The 12555-nt window shown below is 37.7% G+C and overlaps 1 protein-coding gene across 5 annotated transcripts in view; it reads right to left on the minus strand.

Moving 5' to 3' along the window:
• The window catches only part of USP40 (ubiquitin specific peptidase 40), a 34911-nt gene that overhangs the window by 10955 nt on the left and 11401 nt on the right, over positions 1-12555 (minus strand). For 3 of the 5 annotated variants that reach the window (XR_002439388.1, XM_021398910.1, XM_021398914.1), the window contains exons 9-21: positions 12113-12214; positions 11647-11754; positions 10008-10329; positions 9197-9278; positions 8421-8592; positions 7555-7639; positions 6442-6512; positions 5005-5324; positions 3975-4098; positions 3294-3351; positions 2236-2289; positions 1018-1139; positions 220-306 (exon numbers count right to left, since the gene is read on the minus strand). Coding sequence is in view for 4 of the 5 variants with exons in the window: in XM_021398910.1 (XP_021254585.1) it covers positions 220-306; positions 1018-1139; positions 2236-2289; positions 3294-3351; positions 3975-4098; positions 5005-5324; positions 6442-6512; positions 7555-7639; positions 8421-8592; positions 9197-9278; positions 10008-10329; positions 11647-11754; positions 12113-12214 (1707 nt within the window). In the remaining variant the exon portion in view is untranslated. The remainder of the gene's footprint in view (positions 1-219; positions 307-1017; positions 1140-2235; positions 2290-3293; positions 3352-3974; positions 4099-5004; positions 5325-6441; positions 6513-7554; positions 7640-8420; positions 8593-9196; positions 9279-10007; positions 10330-11646; positions 11755-12112; positions 12215-12555) is intronic. The other 2 variants (XM_021398912.1, XM_021398911.1) reach the window with 2 other exon arrangements.

Raw genomic sequence — 12555 nt, forward strand, 5'->3', positions numbered from 1 at the left:
CATTGGCATCTTCTTGGATTTTTCTGTTTTAACTGTGAAACCATGACTTGGTGAAAGTTAAAGGCATTCTTCCCCACTGGTTTTTTAGAGTTAAAACACTGCCATTGACTTAGTGTCTTCTGGCAAGCTGAAGTGACACGTGGACATGAAACAAAGTTCTATATGAGCAACAGACATGACACAATCGTGAAAAAAGCTTTTAAGAGAATCTAGACTTACTTCTTTCACAGAGGTAGTCTCTTCCACAACTATTTCCATCTCGGGGCTTGTACAGTGGTCACGTTCAATAATAAAATATAAGAAAAGCTACAAATGCAAGTATAAACTGTTCAGAATACATATCAAAGTATGGAAATACTGTGAAAGAGCTCTCTCTAATACACGCAGTTACTGTACCCAATACCAGCTATTACATGCCTGCCATCAGTCAAATAGCACTGAAGCTACTGTTGGCTAAAGCAAACAATCTAAGCAGTCTAGAGGAGCACATGCAGTTGAGTTATGGCCATCAGTAGAGCTTCATAAACCAGTTGTGCACATGCTTAGCACGCTGCAAATGAAAGAGAAAGCCTGCTAGCTGTATTTTGGCACTTTCATCTTTAGATCTTCAGAAATGTACACTGTTTTTTCTCCTCCATATTGTAAATACACGGATATAAAATTTAGCATCTCTCTTTTTTTTCTTTTTTACCTTATGCTCTTTACAGAAGTATATAAACATCAGATCAAAGATGATGGACAATTACAAACAGATTAATCACAAGCTATTTACTGTTAGTCAAATGAGTCATATTAACTTTGACTTATGTGCTCTTGGCCTTTTACAACTGAGCTAAATGGTGCAAACTTTCTTGCCAATACATAAATTCTCACTATCAGCAAGCATTCTTTCCCCCCCCATGGTGATTACCACTACAACCATTCTAAAAATAAAAAGAGGACTACATGAAATACTGGGAAATGTAAACAAAGCATAAAAGCAATTCTAGTCTCTTTTCAGTCACAATTCTGTTATACCTGAGTGGAAGTTGGAGCTTTTCCACGACACAGCCCTAGCAAGCTTCCCATTTTCAGTTCTGTCTCCTTGACAGTATAATCCTCAGGCACTTCAGGAGGAAGGAAATCATCACAAGTTGCTGCTTAGTGAAAATATTCATTCTATTACTCTGCTCTTCAGTGTAAGACGAACATTTTCGGTGACGCTTAGATAACTTAGTTTTCTGTGTTTACACTAAATCCATTAGCCTTCTATGACTAAAGTATATTTGTATAATGGTTCCACCTCTTGATATGTGGTGTGTGACAGAAAAATTTAGATTGAAATGGACATTTGTAGGTTATCTGGCCCAAACCCATGCCCAAACCTTGGTCTCCTGGTTGTATTTAGCTAACAAAATGTATTAGTAAAAGAGTAAAAATACGGAAAACATTTATCAGCAAATGCAAAGCTGATCCACTGAATTTCTTATCACTTTCCCAACAACGAAAAAAGCAAAGCTGGGGTTTCTATTCTGCTTAACACTGGCCCTCAGAAACTCAGTTAAATAGCGACAAAGATATCACATGCTCATCTAAATCAAAGACTATGTTGTGGCATGAATACATTCCTCCACTCTTATGCAAGCAGAAGTCCAAGCATTACTCTGTTTGACACACCGCAGACACAAGCTGTACTACCACAGTGAACAGGAGCATAACAGTGCTTCCTCCATCACCACAGTACTCAAGTCTACTGAAATCCAAGTACTGCACTGAAATCCAGTACTCCAACCTCATCCATCACTACTCTAACAAATGCATTTTGTTCATTTTGTTTCAAGAAACAGAAAGATACTGAACAAGGACTCTGTTTCCTGAACATCTATAAAGTTACTTTGTAACATATCTGTTCTCTCATGTATTAACTATGATTCACACCAGACCATTTACAAACTTCTCAGTTTATAAAAACAAGCACAGAGAACAGAACTTTGTTAACTCCCAAAGCCTTGAAGAATACGCCCAGTAGTCAATAAACAATGGCAGGTATGCCGATATGCATTGCTCACTGGGGACACAAGTAATAAAAGCATGTTGAGTATTTAACTCCTAGTTATTTATTGGTACTGTTAGTAGATAGTAAAACTAGAAAAGATAAGACAACCGCTATGGTTAATTCCAGAAATTAATGGAGGGAAGTTTCATGTCTCCCAGTTTAACTTAAAGAATGATACCAAAATAAGTAAATAAATTTACCTGGAGAGAGAAGTTTCCCATTTCTGCTAACAGGTCTAAGACAGCTTTCACTTGCTGCAATGGAAAGGCGTGGGGAAGAGAGGCAGCTGTGTTAAGTAATTCAAATCATAATAAATTTTGCTCAGAGGTATAGACAGGTAATATATTTAAGATAACAACAAGTTTATCTTAGAGGACTCTGGATGGAGATATTACATCAATAGGAGTGAGATTTCTAGAGACTTCAAGAACAGCCTTAGTATTATTCCTTCTGCGGAAGACTACTTTCTCTTTGAAGCCACCTGTTAGTCACGATGAGTAAAATACTACAAAACTGGCCAAGTCTTCCAAAGGAAAAAGCACCAACAAAAGCTTTAAAAGAAAGACAACTTTTATGTCAAAGAAAATGAATGAAGCAAAAATTCTATTTTCAATGTAAAACTGCAATAAGACGACATGATTATTCTTATTCATAGCTTCTGGAAAAATAAAACGTATTCAAGACTTGCACTGTTTTTGTTGTTGGTTGTTCTTTTTTTTTTTTTAGCTTGGAAAAAGAATAATTTTATACAGAATTATGTGAATTTTTAATCTTTTGCACCCTCTCTTCTTTCCAAAAAGTCTAGTAATCACTTCACAGTACTGGATTTGCTGCTTTCAGGAGTCTGACAGAAGAAAGAAGAACATAGTTAATGAGAAGACTTGGAGGGGATCTTATCAATGTCTATAAATACCTGAAGGAAGAGTGTAAAGAGTACAGAGTCAGGCTCCTGTCAGAGGTGCCCAGTGCCAGGACCAGCACAAATGGGAGCACAGGAGGTTCCCTTGTCCATCAGGCAGCACCTCTGTGCTATGCAGGAAGCTGAGCACTGACACAGGGTGCTCAGAGAGGCTGTGGGATCTCCTTGGAGATCTCCAGAGACGCCCAGACACGGTGCCAGGTACCCTGCTCTGGCTGTTCCTGCTGGAGTAGCGCTTGGGCCAGAGGGACCCAGAGGTCCCTGCCAACCCCAGCCATTCTGTGAGTCTGTGAAATTTTAACATTACCAGATTTTTAAGTAAATCCATTGAACACTTACCCAGCTCCTCCTCTAGCTGTAGCTCATGTATTGCTTTCATTTTGATATCTGACATCACCTAAAAGAAAGCAATGTTAACACTTCCAAACAAAAAAGCCAGTTACATATCTGCTGTTCAAATGCCAGCCCACGAAAGGCAGACTTCAGAGCTATGTTCTTACTCCTGCTAACATTATACACAGCTAAAAATACATTTATTAGCAAAATTAATACACAAAAATACAATACCTGTGCATTTATTATATGCAATATACCTGAGGAAAAAAGTCTTACAAACAGAATGCCAAGAAAAACAGTCTTTAAATTTTAGCATTTATCAAAAAAACTAATATTTTGAAAATGTTTATCTTGCACTTGGTACTGAACAGGATTTCATTCTGTAACAGGCAATAATTTAAAAGCAGGAAAGGTACCAGGGAAAACTACCTCTTTGGAAAAACAGTATTTTTCTCCTCTCAGGTTTTGTTTACTGGCATAGTCTCAAACAAACACTTAGTGTGTTAGTCTTTTTGGACTATCTTCTAACTGTGCTGACTTAAATAACCAGCACTGTGCTGGTACAAGCTTCATGCTATTGTCTCACAGAGAAACGTCAGCTCAAATGCTAAAATCCTCATTAATTGGCCCACCTTCACTGGCAAAACTTATCAAGTTACATCCCTGAACAATCAGACTTCTTACTGTTTCAATAGTGGCAGTAATTTTAACATGTTTTTCTTCATCTGTGCCGCAGAAGTTTTTCACTTGGAGCCAGCTAATGTCGTATGTAAAAGCAGTCAAATTACCACTTGAAATATTCACGAAGCTGTAAAAGTGAGCAGTGCAAAGGTGGTCAAAGACAGGAAAACTGTATCTTATCTGGGTTAGATTGCTAAATATCAAAGCTCTTAACTAAATCAGTAACGCCTAGGTCATTAATAGTGGCAGCTTCAGGTACAATCCAGGCACCATTAGGCTCACTGTTACACTAACCTGGAAAAACTGTTTTGGTAACTCTCTTTCAATGGAAACTGAGCTTCTGCTGGTAATTCAGGGTCTAAGTCACTTTGTGAGGCTAGATTTAAGGTTTCTGGAAAAGCATTGTATAAAAGCAGGCTAAGTCATAACTAAAATTTGAGACTGTGTATTTGCTACTCCACAGAAGCAGCTTTTTATCAAGAACCCCATCACTGTGATTTAGGTTCAATGTTTCAGAACTTTTTCAAGCAGGAAGTCAGAATTTATCTAACAAGCACATATACACATCTCTCAAAACAGAAACCTTAGGACTATAAACTCAGAAGGGAAATGAGACCAGAAATTGCTCCTGGCAACTTTAGATTCAACTAGGAGATTCAGCAGAGCTGCATATTCTTCTGATACAGCTCAGTTCTTTCATTCCATCAAGGGTCAGACCACAAAACTCAGAACTTTGAGTTACTCCAAAAATGTGCCAGCATACTGGGCAAAATTTGTTCTCATTAGGTCTTTCCCTTTACAAGTGTAAATCAAAGGATGTAATCACATTGGCACTTTAGGAAACATCTAACGGTTGGTAAGTGCCTGACCCCAGAAATGTAAGATTACATTAACTTGAATTTAGAAGGTTACAAAATGACTGCTTGTTTAAAGAAATATACATTATTTACACACACACCCCTAGCATTTTAACTAATCAGATTTTGTCACAACTGCCTTTTTGTTTAATCATACTTACAGTCAAAATGGTTACCTTTGGTCATGGCTGTCTAAGATTAATACTGAACATCCATCCGTCAAACCAACGGTTTTGATGGTTTCCTTCATATGTTCTTCAAGAAGAACCTCCCAGTTCTTGGCTTCTTTATCGGGTCCTGAGCCATTCTTTAAGATTACTCCTCCTGATGGTGCTAAGGCTCTGCGCAGATCACCGAGTTTTGTGCTGCATGGAAAGATGCGCTGCAATTCTGTGAAATGCTGACCCTTCCCTCCTTCGTTATACTCCACTAAACGAAGAATGTTTAAGAGAACAGGTTCATGATCAGGGCCCACCATCACCTTCATGCCACCAACCTGAAGTAAGGAATGCGAGGTTTATGCAGTGATCAATAATACACTCCTTCGTAAACAGAAAAGATTACACAGCAATAAGAGACAACAGTAAAATTGCTGGAACAAGAAGGTAGACCCTCTCACCTCATTAGGAATAAATCAGTTTCTGACCAAATGCCTTCTGAACAAGAAAAGAGGGGAAAAATAAGGGAAAGCATAATGCTAAGGTCTGTTCTGAGCCCGTATGTGTAGTAAAAATGTTGATAACTAACTGTGAAAATAGTTGACACATTCGCAATCCAATTAAAAACAGCAAAATTTAGCCCCGCAGGATATTAAAACAAGGAACAATAATGTGACTGAGGCAGATCAGAAATGTTACATTTTGAAATCCGGCCTTCCCAATTTTCAACCCAGGTCAAGAATATAACTCCTTGCCATAAACAGTGAGATTGTGTAGGAAGCTGGAGTATTGAAGACCTTACCTAAAGATCAAGCAAGAACAGAACAACTCTGTCACTGGAGGGAGTTTGTTGGTTTTTTTTTCTTTGCTTGTTTTTGACAAATCAGTAAATAAATGCGTACTTTTACAACACAAATCTTTTTGAGGCAGTATTTTACTCCACAATAGATGCAGAGGGCAAACTTAACTTTGTTAACACGATCACTAAGGCAAGCATTCAAAATTTAATTAAGGGCCTAAAAATTAAAGGGATGATTAAATATTAAAAAGGAGTACAGTACTTCAGGGGGACCAAACAAACACGGGTGAACGACTCACCATAGGGCATAAGTTTTTGTTATCATATTACTATGATCCCATCTCCTCCCAAGAGGCACCAGGTCTTTTCAGAACATACTCCTGCATAACTGGCAGTGGATACAGACACCTATGAATCTGATAGCATAACTCTATCAAGAGCCACACTGTACATCACACAGAAGGGAACAGTGACAAATCGTGAAAGCATCATTTTCTGGATGAGGCTAAGTGGTGTACCCAAAGCCAACGTTAACACATCAGCAGCACATCTGCAAAACAGACTGAAGCACCCAAAAACATGTCTGGAGATTTGCATCTTATTTCTTCAGAACTGACAAGGGGAGAGGATATTTGGTTTATTTGGTTTTCTTTTACCTCCTTCCCATTCCACACAAAAACGTCTGCTCCATCAGCCAGGCCAAAGCAGTCCAGTGTCAGCTCATCTCCTAAAAAGAGCGAATTGTCAAGCCATTCTGCCACAAAACAGACCTGCAGGGTCAGTTGTAAACTGATATATGCTGGCATATTCTACTCTGTCTAAGGTCTATCGTTATAAAAGTTATTGTGTGAACAGAATTTATAGGGGTAAGTTAGGGTTCACTCATGTAGCAAGAACAACTATATGTACCCATCCTAATAGCACTCACACTGAAGATGGCCACAGCACAAACGTTTCAGTTCAATTTCCCTTGCAAACCAAGGCTCACATTAACATTTGACACAGCTGCTTGGTCAGGATTATCTAGATGACATTTCACAGTGAATCAATACATTTAATTACATACCACATGTTCTATGTGTACTCTTCAAAACATTTTAAACTTACTGGTATTTAAAGAACTATACTAAGATTTTAAAGAATATGAATGGTGCCTCTATGTTTTGACATCAATATCTTTGAAAATTGGATTAGGGTAGTACCCTAACTTTTCTGAAACAAATCATAAATACTGAATGACTGGATAGACTTTGTAAGACTTAACACCTGAAGTTGCATAATAATGCAAAGCTGGAGACAGAGCACATTATTATTATTTTTAATTAATTTTAATTAATATTAATTATTGCATTCTTCATGCAAGTGTTTTCCCTTACAAAACTCCTACTTCAGCTTAAGCCCAAACAATAGCTTTTTTTAATATCTTCTTGTCTTCCTATAATCTTTTCTACCTACTACGTAATTCTAGCAAAAGAAAGTATTTATAATCAAATTAAGGTAAAAATATAGATTATCTTTTTGTCAGCAAATGTGTTTAATTTGCCTAATATTTATATTGCACTTCACAACAAACATTACATACAGAAAGACTCAAGATGCTTAGTTTCACTACTAAGTGGATAATAATGGCAGAGGACTTGCACATAAGTTAGAGTTTGAGAAGTACTCAGAAATGCACTTCTCCCGAACATCTGACACTTGAAATCTGCAGTGTCTACAACAAATAAGAAGTCAATGTGATTTGTGTGCTGTATACGTGGTAGCCTTACCGTCAAGTATCTGATAAAGGTGCAGTCCTGCTGGTAAACGTTTAGCACTACTGAGAACCACGTCTCCTTCCCAAGATTTCATAATCTAATTGGTAAGAACAGAAACGATGAAGTTATAAGACTTCAGCAAGCAATAACTTGTCCCACTCAAAAACTGTAACTCTGCCAAAAGCTGTTACAGGCTACCAAGCTCACTTTCACAATTAATAGCTCATTGTTATTCACTTCAACAACATCAGTGGCACAGAAAGCACACAAAATTTTTTAGGACTTGTGCTTTCAGACTAGTCACCAGATAGACTAAAATGGTTTCAACTGGATACCAACCAAAGGTTGTAAGGTATGAGCAAACAATGTTTCCAGAGAGCAAGTTAGCTTTGACTTAGATGTTGACAAAAAAACCTTTCATGAAATGTCACGTTCCTTTAACAGAGTACAAACGCAGACACTACATTCAATAGTTGAGCTAAATTTAGTATTATTTCGTTTTATTTTCTCTTACACTGCTCTAAATATTTCGTATTGAGACCGGACAAATCGTCAAAAATGCAAATACCAGTGTGTCCACAAACTGGACTTACTCTTAACATTCCAGAGTTCTGCAAAGTAACAATTCTCGCCCAGTTGTAAACATTAAAAACTAATTAAAGTCTACTTAATCAAAGCTTCATCAATCAGTCAATGACTTTTAAATACTTCAAGGGCTGACCTCAAACCAACATTTCCTCCTGCAAAAATTCAAATAGTTCTCAGCCTATTACATGTAACTGATGAAGATTTCTGATTGAAGTAAAAATTGTGGCATAAATACATGAATGTTGTTGTAACCTAAGTAAAAATAAATGTGTATTTAATAAAGCAAATACCTGGAATATTGATTGTCGAAGGTCTCCAAGAGTTTTTCTTCTGTCAACAGTCAGATCCAGAATGCTCTCTTTCCAACTAAGTGAAGGATGCAAAGCCCCATTGTGAAATTTATAACATGTGCTCAAATGGAGACGTAAATCAATGCTATTGTTTGCCGAGTCGCACTCCACTCTTGAAAGAATAACACAACAATAAAGTGAAGAATTTACTACCGACAAATGGCTAAACTATTTAAGAGATGCTTCTGGGCAGTTGTCATGTAATTGATAATCCTCGTGACTAAACTCATTGCCACATTCTCCCCTCCATCGAGGAATACATAAAGAGCTGCTCAAAGATTTCGATGATTTATTTAGCATACAATCTTCCACATGCGCAGAACACACTGTTAAAGGGCTCCTTCCTACACCTTGCTTTGACCTTTCTAAACAAGATGATAAAATTTATCTTTAGGGATGTGGAGATTGTAAGCCTTTGTTTTCCAAGCTGTTTCAGATCAGCACTCTCAAAATGCAAACAAAAAAAGAAAAATTTTGTGGAAACTGTCAGGACAGACATCTATGCCTTCCTCCTTTATAACTGTATCCAGTTCCATTAGCAAGAAGAAGGGGGACAAGTAAAAGACAAAATTTGTATTCCTTAACATCTACTATATTGAATCATTTTAGTATCTGACTCTACATCTGTTCTCTGAGTTTCTTTCATTTTAAATCACTTCTGAGATCAGTAGATTAAGAATGCTGTTGAAAAGATTTGTATAGTTACATTAATATACCTCTTTTTTTGCAGCTCCATATTAGCAGCATTCATTTCATTAAGAAGATGTTCAGGAATTTGGTACCTTGGATTTCCTCGAGCTGCAACAAATAATATAATCTAGTTTCGCTTCAGCCCAAAAATGTGTTTTGGCGAACAAGGAAAGAGAGATGAGACGTTACAATAGTAATCATTCAAAATCTGGAGCAATAACCTTGCAACCTTTCATAACAAAGAAAATTAAATTACAATAATCAAAACAAGCGCTTTTACGTCTTCCATGATTACATCTATCTTTCCCTAAGGGAAAATGATAAACGAATGCCATTAGTAATGACTTTTATTTCTTTTGGTAAGACATATTAGAATCAGAATCACAGAATCTTTTGAGTTGGAAGGGATCCTTAAAGGTCACCTAGTCCAACTCCACTGCAATGAATGAACATTCACAGCACACTACTGGCTCATGTCCAGCTTACCATCCGCCAGTACCCCCAGGTCCTTTTTAGCAGGACTGTGCTCCATCCTTACACCCCCCAGCTTGTACTGACAGCGGGTGCTGTTACAACTCAGGTGCAAGACCTTGCACTTCTTCTACTATTTGTGAAGCATATTAGAAAAACGTCAGTGTCAGCTATAGCTGATTAACTGTTCATGACCTCCTTGGAGATTACTTTCTTGTATCTTGAGCTAACTCTTTTTTTGAATTAGCACTAGAAGACATCTGTATCCTCAATACTCTGGGAAAGGACAGAAATGCCCAACTGCCTTCACCCTTCTGAAAAAGCATCAAAGGAAGCCCCCAGAATGTAAAGAGGAATTCCGTATACCTTCAGGAGGTCTTTTCAACTGAGACTTGCGATAAAACAGCATGTAGGCACTCTCTTTACCCTGAAATTGTTTCTCAATATCCTCTTCCTTGATGGGATGGACTTTCGAATCATTCAGATCAAACCAATGGCAACCAGCAGAACTCTCTCTTAGCCTTGGAGGTGCTTTTTCTGAATTCCACTGGACACCATTCTCCTGAGGAGGGCTTTGGAAATTTTGCCCTCGAGAATCTGACTTAAATGGGAGCTTGTATTTTTCCTTTAAACCAACTTTGTTTTCATCAGCACTGAACTGAAATATCTGGGGATGATTCTGCAAATACTAGAAATAAAAGCAAGGACAAGGTGAAACAAAAACATTTTAGTAAAAAAAGATACTCTGTTGAATATAACATTGCATCAGCTGATTGCATCAGCAATGTGACCTGATTTGTCCTCAAATTCATACACACAACCCACCCACTCCAGCTGATTTCTCATTAGGTATTTTCTGTTTACAAACACATGCAAATAATTAAAAATAAAATTAGAAAACCATAAATACACAGCTCCCTCAGAAAAAAAAGGGAAAAAGATAAAAAGGAGAAAAACACAGCAAGACAAAACCCCTAGGTCACCTATGGTAATGTTCACAACAACACTCAAACTCTGAAATTATTACTATTGGGTTGCTCAGAACTTGTTTCTATACATTCTCTATCAAGGTCAGAAAAATGGCTCTCTCTGTAGAAGACTCACATTCAATCTCACAAATAATTTAAATAATTTATTTGAAACCTGCATTGTTAGTCTTATTTAAAAAACATGATTTTTCCACCCATCTGTAACATAAATGCAAAAGCATTTTCCTTAAAGTACAAGAAAATGAAGTAACTAATTAGACAAACACATGACTTTTCTTGAAGTGTTAAATTTTATGGTCATACCCTAATCAACCAAAAAGTGACTTTTTATCAAAAAACACATTTCCATTATAACTTTGAAGAAGTACTGTGTTTAGAACCATAGAATCATAGAATGGCCTGGGTTGAAAAGGACCTCAAAGACCATCAAGTTTCAACCCCCTGCTGAGTGCAGGGTCGCCAACCAGGCTGCCCAGAGCCACGTCCAGTCTGGCCTTGAACACCTCCAGGGACAGGACATCCACAACCACTCTGGGCAACCTGTTCCAGTGTGTCACCACTCTGTGTGAAAAACTTCCTCCTAACATCTAACCTACATCTCCGCTGTCTCAGTTTAAAACCATTCCCCCTTGTCCTATCGCTACCCATCCTCGTGAACAATCATTCCCCTTCCTGTATTCTTCTTTAATTCTCAACACTGCTTCCATGAGCAAGTGGTAGTTCTGCTGTTGCAGGTTCATCCACAGACAGAAGTGACAGTATTTAGTAGCCAAAGCTGACTCTTTTTTAGGCCTACAACATAGATGGAAAAAAACACACATTTTCAAACTGATAAGCTGTTGAGCATCCCATTTGTGTTTCCCAGACTATTAATTTGTCTCACAAACAAATCCCTTACACATGCTGTATCTTGCTAGTCCAAGTGCCAGTATTTTTAATTACCATCCTACTGACTCTTCACTAGAAATATAAAGTTAACTTAATAATAAAAAAGAAACTAAAAGACATGCATTTACCTTTCGTAATGCTCCGTACTGTTTTCGGTATTTCCTGTTCCAGGACACCTTTATTTTCTCCAAGAATTTCTGCCCCAATTGATCCACAGGAATTTGTTTACATTCTTCCTACAGAGAAATTAAAAACTAAGATAATGAAGGCTACAAATGTCAAAGAATCAACACAAAGGCGGCAATTCTCCAGTGATTAAATCACGAATATTTGTTAATGAGCCAAATTAGCATTACATTCTGCAACAGCTTAAGCAAGCAATTTTAGGAAATACTTTTTTTTTTTAAAGGCTGTTTTCTTTTTTGCATGAGTTGCCACTATTCATATTAAAATCAGGTTAAGTTGCAAGTTTTACATGCTGCACAATAAGCTTGGAAGAGTTCTGTACTGTTAAGCCTGCCCTTTGCAAATTTCACTCCCTTCTTCACTTCCCCAACACCAAAATTGAAGCCGTGAACTCTTTACATGCCATACCTCTGATAAAATCCCTTTCAACACTGCCAACGGATTTTCTGTTTCTTCGGCATTTTCATTCTCTCTTGAAGGCTTATCTTCAATCAGCCTGTCCTCACCTTCCTGTGTAAGAAAAACAGTACATTCACAAACGCTGACTTCAAACACCACTGGCAGTTTTCCAGTCTGCATTAAGATTAGTTATGCGCAGTTTAGAACTGTAAAGCAAATCCTCCTAATGTATATTTTAGAGCAAGATGTGCATAATGTTTTAGAAAGGACTGTTCCGCAGTCTCTTTACACAGATACCTGGATGCCATACACTGATACCCAGTTCACTACGTAACAAACAAATGGCTAAGATAGGCTCACCCACTGCTGCAACAGTTGAAGCAGCTTGCAGCCAGCTCACTGGAGTGCGTACGCACCCCCTTGTCTGATTCTACCCACCTGCCTCACAACAG

The sequence above is a fragment of the Numida meleagris genome, chromosome 5 (assembly GCF_002078875.1).
Source record: "Numida meleagris isolate 19003 breed g44 Domestic line chromosome 5, NumMel1.0, whole genome shotgun sequence".
NCBI classification, from domain to species: Eukaryota; Metazoa; Chordata; class Aves; order Galliformes; family Numididae; genus Numida; species Numida meleagris.